Source organism: Notolepis coatsorum (genome assembly GCF_963971535.1).
Source record: "Notolepis coatsorum genome assembly, chromosome: 9".
NCBI lineage: Eukaryota > Metazoa > Chordata > Actinopteri > Aulopiformes > Paralepididae > Notolepis > Notolepis coatsorum.
The window spans coordinates 27,891,499-27,905,235 of record NC_140173.1 but is presented as its reverse complement, the minus strand read 5'-3'; the positions used below and the strand labels follow the sequence as shown (position 1 = coordinate 27,905,235).

At 41.3% G+C, this 13,737-nt stretch overlaps 1 protein-coding gene across 1 annotated transcript in view; it reads left to right on the top strand.

Annotated features, from left to right (window-relative positions):
* The first annotated feature begins 1,222 nt into the window (after positions 1-1,222).
* mrps5 (mitochondrial ribosomal protein S5) overlaps positions 1,223-13,737 on the top strand; it is a 119,033-nt gene continuing 106,518 nt past the window's right edge. The window contains exons 1-3 of the mRNA XM_084321064.1: positions 1,223-1,277; positions 4,995-5,153; positions 13,309-13,434. Coding sequence (XP_084177190.1) covers positions 1,229-1,277; positions 4,995-5,153; positions 13,309-13,434 — 334 coding nt within the window. The 5' untranslated portion in view covers positions 1,223-1,228. The remainder of the gene's footprint in view (positions 1,278-4,994; positions 5,154-13,308; positions 13,435-13,737) is intronic.

Genomic DNA, 13,737 nt, shown 5'->3' with positions numbered 1-13,737 from the left:
GTGTCATTGCCTTTATTCTAATATCAGTCATTTCTGCAGCCCGGCATATCTCAATGGCTGATTCCAGTGTAAGATCTTTCTCTCTGAGTAGACGACGGCGCACACTCTCATCACACACCCCCAGCACTACTTTGTCTCTTATCAACTGCTCTCTGAGTTGCCCATAATCACAAGAAGACGCCTTCTCCTTCAGCCTTGTTATGAATGAATCTATGGGTTCCCCTTCATCTTGATTGCATTTCCCAAACACATATCTTTCAAAAATAATGTTCCTTGTTGGCTTAAAATATGCCTCTAAAGCAGGAATGATGACGGCCACGTCCTTCTCCTGGTCCGCCGTAAGTCCTAAATTATGTCTGTATATATGGCGACATTCACTGCCCATCACGCGTCGCAAGATTGCTGCTTGCACTTCTTTTACCTTGTCCTTCAATCCCGCTGCCAGTATGTAGTCCTCAAATTCCGATCGGAAATTATCCCAGTTACTTGCGAGATCGCCGCTCATCTTCATCTCATCTGGTGGCGGTATTGCTGTTGCCATGGTGATGCTGTGTTTTTGTTTGTAGCTTAGCTCGCCGCAAACGCTCACTGCTTCACTCCCCGACTTCTCCTTTTCCTCGATTTCCTGTGCCGTAGCGCACCATATCCGTATAATTACTCACGTAATTATAGCCACTTCTGACACCATGTTTGTGTTAAATAACGAGACAGGAGACTAGAGCGTATCCACTGTGCATCTGTATTGAATCCCAACCCATAACACAACAGCGTACCTTACATCCTGGTCCCTGCTGGACCGTACCAACACACACACCATTGTGGGGGGGTTTATATAACAATCCCATTCTCTTGTAACATAGATCCTGACAGAGTATCTATATTAAATATGATGGGGAGGGGACTGTACATTAGGAGGGGGTGGGTGGGTGGGAGATAATAATATATATAATATATATATATATATATATATATATATATATATATATATATATATATATATATATATATATATATATATATATATAATATATAATATATATAATATATATATTATTATAGAGTCAATTATTTTAACACATGTATTGATTATATTGCATTACTGTTCTATCCCATTCTATTTCATTCACCTAGTTTTATATGTTGGCATCATTCATTCGACGTTTCTGATTTGTGAACAGGCATATTTCTGACGGCTTGTTGTGATCGAAGGACCTGTGATCATTCCAAGATGGCCGCGTCCATACGGCTGTGCTGTGCCCTCCGCGTCGCGCTCGGAGGTGAACTATATTCTTTCTTTAACACTATGGCATGCATTATAATCACATAATATTAATCACATATAAGTATGTTTACTGTACATATGTAAGAAACGGCGTCCGTTCCCCAGAAAGAGACATAAAATAACAGGGATTACTAGTAACTCGTTGCAGGACTGTCACGATGAGCATCTTAAGTGTGATGATGGACATGTACACGTTGTTTGTGTTTCATAGTTATTTATAATAATAATGTTGTACTGGAGGAGCTGCATGTTACAGCAGATTATCAATGTTTGAAGCGGCTGCTACCTTTAATTTCTGTTCTAGTGTGTGGCGTTCTCACACGAGAAACCAATTTCCAAGGGCTTTTTCTATGTTTGTGAAATCCCCCCAACCAATTATATGGCTGTATATGGAATACATGTAAAGTATGGAATACCAACCATCCTAGGGCTAACCCAAGCCCTTATCAGGGGCATAATGAAGTAGGAAAATGTGTGTGTGTCCCCTTCCCAACCCCCCCCCCCCCCCACCTCCAATGTACAGCCCTCACCCAACCCACCCAACCCCACCCCACCCAACCAACCTCCTCCAATGTACAGTTTCTATGCCAAATGTATATACACTCCTTTTCTGGACACTTTTGTATCACAAACAGTACTGTATTTGCAAATCTGATATGTCATAAATGTATAGATGTAGCAGTACTGTCTATCTGTATGTCATGTATATCATATATGTTATGATGAATTGAAAATGGGGGACCCTGATGTAAACAAGACGAAAGTCTTTCTCTGGTCTGCATCCCCTTAACAATTGTATGTATTGAGCTGTACTGTACTGTACCCATTCTGCAATCTGTTAATAAACTTTTCAATCAATCAATCAATCAGGCAGTACCCAACACCGGATGAATTGAAAATGGGGGACCCGGCCTGATGTAAACAAGACGAAAGTCTTTCTGTGGTCTGCATATTGAGCTGTACTGTATTGTACCCATTCTGCAATCTGTTAATAAAGTTTTCAATCAACCAATCAATAACCTAATTACCAATGGCCATGTATACTAACCATTACCTACAGTACCAATTGATTGATTGATTGAAAATGTTATTTAACAGATTGTAGAATGGGTACAATACAGTACGGCTCAATACATACAATTGTTAAGGGGATGCAGACCAGAGAAAGACTTTCGTCTTGTTTACATCAGGGTCCCCCATTTTCTTTTTTTTAAAACTTTATTTTTTAGCGTTTATCGCTTTTCTGGTCAAGCATGATCGACAGAGACAGGTTGAAATGGGATGTAGAGCAGGGGAAGACATTCTGAGAAATGACGGCGGGTCCGGGAATCGAACTCGTGTCCCCCAGATCCGTGATGAGCACGGTTTTCCCCGACGCAGAAATGGCGCCGAGATATGCGGTGAGCTACGGGAGCTCCCCCAGGGTCCCCCATTTTCAATTCATAGCGACATTTATGACATGCACACATACATGATATCATGACATTTATGACATAGGGACATACATGACATACAGGTATATAGTACTGTTACATTTGTGACATATATGATATGCAAATATACAGTACTGTTACCCATAGATCCTAACAGAGAATATATACATACGGTGGGGAGGAGACTGTAGGAGGGGGTAGGTGGGTGGGAGAGAAATATACATACGGTGGGGAGAAAATATATAAAAAAATTTTTATCCACTTTTTCTCCCATTTTCTATATTTTTCTCCCATCCCAATTTCGTATCATCCAATTCAACCCTCCCCTGTCACGAACGCTGTTTCTTGCCTCCCACAAGCCGGCTGCAATGTGGACTAAGTCATACATAGCACAAGTCCCCTCCGGTACTTGAGGTAACAGCAGTCGCATCTTTTCACCTGCGCAGCTCGATCTCTCAGTGGCGAGGAGTAACGCGTGGGAGGCTCACGCTGCCCCCGACACTTCCTGATTCTACTGCGCAGGCGCACCAACCGACCTGTAGGAGTCGCTGTCCACAACGCCCGATCCCACCCATCAGTTTCCCACCCCCTAATACGGCCAATGTGTATTAGTATGAACGACCAGCTAAACTGAAAGCAATGTGGAGCGCTGGGCCCAGCGTCTCCGCATTCGTGGTGAGCGCCTTGCCCACTACGCCACGTAGCCGCCCCGGGAGAAAATATATACATATGGTGGGGAGGAGACTGTCTATTGGGGGGGGGGGGGGGGGTTGGACCTTTACGGTGGCCAGTTTCGAATTGCAGCCTCCCGTAGGTGCTCTTTAAGAGCGGTTTTGAATGTGGGTAGGGTTTTGAATCATGGGCATATGAAGTAGGCAGTACCCAACACCTAATTACCAATGGCCTATGTATACCATTACCTACAGTACTAATCAGCTACCATCAGCTACCACTACTATACCACTGGGACTAGAGCCAACATGTTGCATTTTTATTCGCTTTGTTTTCGTCTGCTTTGAAACACATGTCTGTTTGTGTGTCTCTGTGGTGTATTTGTCTGTGCCTGCGTGTCATGTAAATGTCCAAACCCTCCCCACCCACCCCCTCCTAATAGACGTCTCCTCCCCACCGTATGTATAGATTTTCTCCCACCCCCACCCACCCCCTCCTAATGTACAGTCTCCTCCCCACTGTATGTATATATTCTCTGTTAGGATCTATGGGTAACAGTACTGTATATTTGCATATCGTATATGTCACAAATGTAACAGTACTATGTACCTGTATGTCATGTATGTCCCTATTAGGGGTGGGAATCACCAGTTTCATCATGATACGATACGATATCGATTCTTTGGACAACGATACGATATTTGCCGATATCACAAAGTCTCTCACGATACAATACGATACGATTAGATTCAGGTGCCTGCGATCGATATGAGATGATATCATATGCCCATTTAACACAATCAGTAACATTTAGATCAACAAAAAAAAGGTAATGAAAATATCATTTGACATTTGTATTTTTGAGCTCTTCCAGACATTTAAAGGAAAATCAATCTATTGTTTTTAATACAAATAGACCTCCTGTTCACTGTAAAGTGCCACGTTTTTATATATTGAGCTTTAAACTTTAAGCTACATTTTTTGGAACTCAAAACTCACAACCTCCCTCTCCCAAACCGTTCCTACAACAATTTGTTGATGTTGCATGATCATGTATAGGCCTACATTTATTATGTATTATATTGTTTATGTTTAAATAACATTTAAACATCAAACTCCTCTGACCTCATCTGGTCTTTCCAAAGACGCGCGCACACACACACACACAGAAAGGGAGAATGCTATGCTGTAACATCTACACACACGGAGCTACTGCTGTTGTTCTTGGGCGGATATGAGACTCGCCACAGGATTTTCAAAATAATAAGAGTATCGATATGAATCGATCTTATTACATCGCATCGATCCGATTCGATTGTTGATAATTACATCGATGTATCGATCTGGATCGATGTATCGTCCCACCCCTAGTCCCTATGCCATAAATGTCATGATGTCATGTATGTTGTGTATGTCATAAATGTCACTATGAATTGAAAATGGGGGACCCGGCCTGATGTAAACAAGACAAACATCTTTCTCTGGTCTGCATCCCCTTAACAATTGTATGTATTGAGCCGTACTGTATTGTACCCATTCTGCAATCTGTTAATAAAGTTTTCATTCATTCATTCATTCACTGTGTTGTGTGCATTTGTGTATCTTAGGTGCAGCGCCACTCCGTCCTCTAGGGGCCGCTCTCCAGTTCTCCCACTGGGCTGGTGGAGCCTCTACAGTCTCTCTCCAGAGGAACCCACCTGCTCCCCTGGCCCCTGTTAGCCTGTTGTCATGGCAGCAGGCCAGGCAGGGAAGCTTCTTCAACAAGTGTAAGTATGCAGTGTGCTGTATGTAATATGAAGGAGGACGTATGCAGTGTGTACTGTAGTATGAAATATGCTGTATGTAGTATGCAGTATGTAGTATGCTGTATGTAGTATGCAGTATGTTTCAAGTTTCTTTATTAGTTGTCATACAAAAATACAGAATACTTTTATATGAAATGCTTTTTCCTGTTCTGCTCCTGAGTGTGCTAGATAAAAATTAAATAGATAAGTAAAAAATAGAAGTCAAAAGTACGTAACAAGTGTAAACAAGTGTTCAAAACAAAAGTGTTCAATATACATATATACAATACAGAGTAGAAAAACAAATTAGTAACAGTTACAATACAATATAAAGTACAATGCAGTGGAGGTTTCTCTATGACAACACGTGAAACACAAATTCACTCATAATTCATAATTATTATTAATTTACATATACCTATATAAAAAAAAGAAATATATATATATATATTTTTTTTTTTTTTTTTTTATATATATATGTTTTCCTCTGTAAAAAAATGCCAGTGCATTTTTTTTTTTTTTTAAATGGCCAAAATTGACAGCTCTGAGCATGCCTGCACTGCAGTATTGCCTTAATTATTCGTGAAGAATACTTCACAGGTGTGACCCTTTGTTAAATAAATAATATATAACAGCGAATCAAAATAGGCTATTAATTTCATCTAAGCACGGTCTGTGCAGTTAAACTCTTGCCACTGAATGGAGGATTGATTGATTGACAGCCTTGACATCCAATATTACACAGAGGTTGAATGATTGACAACCTTCAAAATCCAATCAGAGACTGTCTGCAAGTGGTGCCAGGAAGTCTGCAGCTGGACTGGCGTCAGTGTTCTACTATAGTCAACGTTGTGTTGCATCATCTGTTTGCCTGAAGAAGAACATTTATTTGCCTAATATAATCATTCATATTTTAATATCTTTATTCACTTGTTCAGTTATTGTTGTGCACTGCATCGTTTACTTGGATGATATAAATATATATTTTTTTAAATCTCAGTTGAACTTGAAGACTAGTGTAGTTCTAACTAACTTCCTTGTTGTTGTAGCTGGCTAATATAGGAAATTATTTTTGCAAAGAATTATGGATGCTCCTCCAAACATCGTAGATCGGATCATACAGGAATCTTTTCACACATTCTCCTATGAAGAAAAGCTAAGAGTAAAAGCAGACGGTTATAAGGAGACAGCAAATTAATGAATGAATGAAAACTTTATTTGGGTGAATCGCTTGGGTGACTGTCTGGAGTCGGAGTCCCGAAAATGGAACGTGTGTCACGCATCAACAGAATAGTGGATTTCGACAGCATCCTCACGCAAATGAAGGATCGATTGGATTAGATCACAAAAGACTGCTGTTTGATGATATATATATATATTTTTTTATCTCAGTTGTTGTCAAACGAAAGCCTGCAGTGCTTAGCCTGGACCAGCCGAAGTGTAGTAGTTCTAACTTCACTCGGGAGACAAAAGCCAAACATCAATTTGATGCAACAAGCTGGCTCGCGATGCTATATTGTTTACATTTCCCATGGGATTAATGCACGCGGCTCGAGTCGGACTCGTCACATGGAGAAGCTGCACTATTCAACGATGGATGAGATCGATCGAGATACCGTCTTTATGGGTAAGTGTCTTGGCTTTAGAATGTCAGTTTGTGTAACGTTAAGGCGCTCCCATAGTCCAGCAGACTGTACACAGAGCCGCGCGGACATCCGCGGAGTCTGCTCTGTGTACAGTCTGCTGGACTATGGGAGCACCTTTACTGTAACCGAATTTAAACCGCATCATAACTCCTACATCGACCATGTCACTTTTCAAAAGGCATGAATGAATGAAAACTTTATTTAACAGATTGCAGAATGGGTACAATATACAGTACGGCTCAATACACATAATTATTAAGGAGATGCAGTAGACCAGATAAAGACTTTCGTCTTGTTTACATCAGGGTCCCCCATTTTCAATTCATAGTGAAATGTATCTTGTGTTATTAGGAGCCCTGCTAAAGTTGGTAGCTAACGTTATATTGATAATGTTTCAATATTATCAGGTTGATATTATTAGGTTGATATTATAATGGTGTCAGTGTTTCAGATAGCAAGGTGTCAGAGCTTTGGTTGAGAGAGATTACAGTGCTGTCTCTTAAAACTCTTAAACAAGTATTGAGCAAGACGAGTTAGTCTGTTGTGTTGTGCGTATTGTATGGGAGGGATAATGATGACTGTGTGTAACTAGGAGGGATATGAGGACTGTGTGTATGTGGCACTGAATTGATGTAAACAAGACGAAAGTCTTTCTCTGGTCTGCATCCCCTTAACATGTGTATTGAGCCGTACTGTATTGTACCCATTCTGCAATCTGTTAAATAAAGTTTTCATTCATCATTCATTCATTCATTCATTCATTCATTCATTCATTCATTCATTCATTCATTCATTCAGTGTAGAACGAAGAACTATAACATTCTCATTATCAAAGACCACAGTCTTAAACACACGCACACACAAAAGATACATGGACTATTGTTATTGGACACAAGCCACACACATGGACCCTGCACTGCACCATAATACACCTGTGAAGTATACTTGTTATTACACACACACACACACACACACACACACACACACACACACACACACACACACACACACACACACACACACACACACACACACACTCTCTCATTCAGTTCTGTTGTGTTAATATAAACCCGCCGTGGTCTCTCTCTGTCTCTCTCTCTCATTCAGTTCTGTTGTGTTAATATAAACCCGCCGTGGTCTCTCTCATTCATTCATTCATTCATTCATTCATTCATTCATTCATTCATTCATTGTCCTTGTGTTACATAAAAACCCATCTGTGGCCTCGTGCAGAGGAAGGTGTTAAATACATGTTAGATATTCCAATGTACAGTTTTGCATACCATTGACTCAGAATGGTCTGTGTTATTTAAATCGTCACAGCAGTATAGTTTGTTTATACTTCAGTATGACAAGTATGATATTTAAACATGGTCCCCAAAATGAATGGAAGCGAATGAGGAGCCTGACACATGGGAGGAATGGGGGTGTTACAGCGTTGGGGATGTTTAAAAAATATAATTTAATATATAATATAATATAATAATTTGTGCTTCACCTAAAAATTTGGTCAGCAGCCTCCACTGGTACAATGCAGAAATGGGATAAGGTACAACTTAGGGTAAGGTGCAATGAGGTATGAGTTGAAGTGCAAATCTCTTTACCAATAATATAAATATAAAGTGTGTTAAAGTGTCTAAAGTGGGTAAAGTGGGTGCTACAGTGAGTATGCTGTATGAAGTATGCAGTGCGTAGTCTGCTTTAACACTAGCACAGCCATGGAGAAAATGCCACTGATCCCCGGCCGAAACGGGTCAGATGACCCGACAGCTTATATGAGAAAAATAAACGGTGTAAACTATATAATTACCTCTGAATATAAAAATATGAGGTTTACCACAATGAAATGTAGGTTTGAGTGGCATAAAAAAAAAAGTTAAATAATTATTTTTTTTTGGATGGAAGAGCCACACATTGACGGGCAAATAGCCACATGCGGCTCGCGAGCCACGGGTTGGCCACCCCTGCGCTAGATGCTTGCAAAGTGCTGTGACTTTCGTCTCTTCCAACGGCCCATTATGTGGATGGAATAACGTTCTAAATACATTTTCCTGAAGTCATTTTGAAATTTCAGAAACCGTGCCAGATAAAATGGGTACTTTTAGGAAAAGTCATTGAGGGTGCTTTCTCACTAGCCATTCGGGGTCGAATCAGCTCCGCTCCGTCCTTGGGTGCAAACTCCCCCCCTCTAGTTTGCGTACACACTGCCGTCTTGGTGCGCTCCGGGGTTTGTTTACGGTTTGCGTTTTGAGCGTGTAAGCCGCCGTAGGCGATGATGTCACGCTCTAACGTCAACACAGGAAGAGTTTAACATACGGTGGTGGAAACTGGATGCTGATATAAAGAAACAAATAACCAATAAATATGAAGTTATATTTGAACTTCTGTTGTCAAGCCATGTCAATATAACCCACCCCCTTTTCTCACGAATGGAACTGGTGTCGTGGAGTCCGCTTTGAGCGTTTTCCAGGGTTAACGCTAAGCTAGCGTTAGCTTAGCCTATTTATTACTAGTTAGCAGCTAACATTAGCCCATTGCTCGCGGCAATTATATTGCATGTCATTGATCTACCGGTCGATCACGGCCGACTGGTTGGGCATCAGTGGTCTATAGAGAAATAAATGCATTCGAACAAGAAACCAATGTATAGACTTAGCAATGGCAAAAAAATTGCCAGTCCTAATGCGAGCCAGGGAAGTCTTGTGCTTTGTAACGTGGCTTCATGTTTTCATCCACTGAGCCGTGAGGCTCAACATGCTTGTTTGGTTGAGGTCTGAACTCGCCAAATTGCCCATGAATATAGTTTTTGTGGGTATTGTCCAGTTGCTGCTGTATGTTTTTATCTGCCCAAAATTCAAGCAAGCATGAAAGCATTACAGTAATGACGTTGTGTGTGTCAGCAAGTTGATACAGCAAGCCTCTTCCGTGTTTTGGTACAAGCTTGCACACCACGCCCCCTGCTCCCACTGGCGCGCACCCGGAACCACCTCTTCCAGCGGTCCAGGTTTGGAGCGAATCAGTGTCCCCGGGGACGGGGGGGAGCGTTCTCAGTAGGACGATCACACCCTATTTTGGTGCGATCGGGCTGTGATTCGACCCCGAATGGTTAGTGAGAAAGCACCCTGAGTGACAGAGCTGGAGCTCAACCGAGTGACGAGGATACATTTATTGAAAATGCCTAGGGGTCATTTGACCCCATGTCGGCTGTGCTAGTGTTAAGGCAGTGTTTAACTTGGCAGTGTTTAACTTGATGACATCATTCTCCTCCATTGAGCGATTACTTGCATCTAAGTGCTGAACAGCAGTGAAGATGGGCTTAGTGATGATGGGTTCATCTCTCCCTAGACGTCGCATTGGTGACGTTTGAATGGGACGCCCCGTCGGTTGGGACCATGGTGTGCGACCGTTTGTTGTATAAGCAATGCTTTCATTTAAGCATGTGATACTTGGTTGAGGCAAGATGGAGAATCACAGGATTGGGACAAGATAAGAGAATGACTGAACAGGAGAGAAGGAGACATGGTTTAATTAATGTTCCCCGCCTTCTCTTCCCTCCCCTCTCATTCTCTTTCCTCCTCTCTCATTCTCTTCCCTTCTCTCTTCTTCTCTTTCCTTCTCTCTCCTTCTCTTTCCTCCTCTTTCCTCTTCTTTCCTTATCTCCTTATCCTCCTTCTATTGCCTCCCCTTTTCCTTCTCTTTCCTTCTCTCTCCTCTCCTCCTCTCATCATCTGTATCTTTTTTATATCTCAGTCTTCCTCATCACCCTCCTCTTCTCTGTCCCTATATTTACCTTTCTAAAAGAATTAACTACAATCCACTTAATTTTGGCTCTTGAATCCGCTGAGTGGCTAAAACAATGTCTTCATAATTAATGAGTTCTGTTCTCTCGCTACCAGTAATTGATAGCAGGTCAACGGTAGATGAAAGCTGGGAAGCTGAAGATTCATTTGAGATGCAGCTCAGCACTTTGTGTAAATCTTTTCTAGTCATAAATCTGTTATAAACACTGTTTTGGTTGTATAATAATATTTTCCCGCCCAATTATGTCTCAAGGTTGTTGCAGCAACTTTTGGGTTGATACCATATGTTACACTTATAATACACTGGGGATGTCATGAATATTGCCACGGCTGTGATGCGCCCGTGTAGGCATCACAGAGTGGCAATATTCATGACATCCCATGGGTTTGAGTGTATTATTGCTTTTATACAGCAAGTTGCACCGTCGGGAAAAATATAGGATGAATACAGACTATGGTCTTTTATATCGATTTCAGTGAACTTGGCATAGAATTATTTTGACTAAAGATGTCTCGTTGCTATGGAATTTCAAATGGAGTAGGCTATCAACCAGCTTGGCAACGCAAACGATTGACGTATTAGGCTAATGCAAGCGAAAGTCTGAGAAAGTAATCACCGCCTTGGGGGATCAGCACCTTGGACAGTTCCGGGAGTTGGATAACTATCCACTGATTTATGGTTAATGGGTACGTTAAATCAAACGTAATGTTGTCTGCGGAGTAGGTCATGTTGACAGTTACCGTTTGATGAATGGCACTTTCTACAACATTCTAAAGCCAGCACAGTGGTATATTCATGCCTTTCATGGTGATTTAACCTTGAGTGTATCATGAATATACTCACGGTTTAGAACGCTCTCAACCAATCATAATGCGTGATCGGACCTACCTGTTGTATAATTAGATTTAGTGCAACATAAAACCACATTTGACCAATTGAGACTTTTTGTGAACACATTTTTTTATAATTTTTTTGACATGACATAAAACTAGACACACAAGCATTAACAGTAAATATCCACAATAAATCACAGGATTATACATTCCAGTATTTGAATCAATATAAATGTAGTTTACGAGATATATACATAATACTTGCAATACAATACAATACATACATAATTATGCTCTTGCTCGCTCTTCTTCAATTGAGACTTGAAAAAGTATTGCTGTGAAAAGTAACCTTTGACATTTGGATATTTATATACAAAATAGATTTTATAAGCGATTGGATGGCAATCGCTCTCAGACCCCCCCCCCCCCCCCCCCCCCCCCCCCCCCCCCCTAATCAGCCCCCCCCCCCTTATTATCAATATACCTAGGAAAGCCGACATACAGCGTCCGAACGCCCTAGGCCTCTAGTTTCATTAGGCTGTGTTTATCCTAGAGGTCACAATAGATCATTTTCTAGAGTGAGAGCAAAAGTTTCAAGAAATGGTCTCACTTAGGGATGTTCGATATTGGCTTTTTTACCGATATCCGATATACCGATATTGTCCAACTCTTAATGTCCGATACCGATATCAACCGATACCGATATATGCTGGGTTTCCCCCCCAAAAAACACAACATTATGCATACTTTTCACAATAAATAAAATAAGAATTTGTTCTTACTTGCTTGCCTGGGTAAATAAAGGTTAAATAAATATGAATACAGATCATTTCCGATATTACATTTTAATGCCAATATCGGCCAATAATATCAGTAGGCCGATAATATCGGACATCCCTAGTCTCACTACAATGACATGGCTACTATGAACACAGCTGGACTCATTGGATCCACAAGGGTCTTACTTTTCCAGTCATACATTTATGCAATCTAGGGACCCCAGTATGCAGAATTAATCAAATTTCATAAATTGGGTATGACTGGAAAGGTAAGACTTTGTGTGATGATGTTAGTCATAGATGATAGTAGCCATTTCATTGTAGTGAGACCTCTTGAAACGTTTGATCTCGCCTCAACTATGAGTCAACACAACACTTTTACGTGTAGACGTTACTGATTAGGGCTGGGTATCGCCACTGATGTGATAATAATAATCAGTTAGAATTAATGGAATAAATCAAGTTTATTGAAAAATATAAATTAAACGACGGGGAGGCGGACAGTGAAGGAACACAGTGAAACTTTTTTAAATATCTATCTGTGTTATTTTACATGTTCTTCACATAAAATGAGCCAAGGCCAATGAGTCTTAGTATTGAAAACGGGTCCCACACACCAGAACACCACACAAGGGTTAATGAAGATCGTGTAAAGGGAGATTCTGACTTGGTAGTCTTGTTCTCTCCACGGTAGTGAGTTCACCGATGTCACGGCCAGGAACCTGTAACGTCTCCAGGCGTTTGACCTAAGCTTGACCTTTGGTATAATTTCCACACTAAAATCTTCCTTTTTTTGTACCTTTGGTACACCTTTGTGTATTTTCTTATGCAACAGCTTTGGAACCATAGAAAGTTGCCAGATATGCAGACGAATCAGCCCTCTTTTCGGTGTACCATTGTGGGTTCTTTGACAGCAGAGTCGACCATAATATCACATTATGTGAAGAGTTGCCAGATTTCCCACTTTTTCCCCACTTCAGAAGTCCCCTTTTTGTGTCCGTGTGTGTGGTGTGGAAGTGAATTAGTTGCCAAATCCTCTAGTTTTAATAATCCTCTTCCTTGCTGTGTGCGTGTGCAGTGACTGCTGATGAGCTGTGGAAAGGTGTCCTGGCAGAGTCGGGGGCCGGGGGCAGGAAGGGCCGAGGCAAGAGGACCAAACGTAAAGTGAAGAAAGATCTCAACAGAGGACAGAACATCGGGGAGGGTAAGATGTCCGTCCGTCTGTCAGTCTCCGTCTACGCATCTGTTCCCTGTTGCCATCAGAAGGTCTCATTGAGTCATGGTGCCCTTCTCAATCAACCCTGCTATCAGAAGGTCTCATTGAGTCATGGTGCCCTTCTCAATCAACCCTGCTATCAGAAGGTCTCATTGAGTCATGGTGCCCTTACTTTGGTGAAACAAGACGAGGCGTTCACTTTGGGTGAAAGAGAAGTGTAAACAATAGCTCCTTGCTGCCCTCAGTGGTCGCTTTAAAGGTGCAACTTTCCAACCATTTGGAATTAGGACC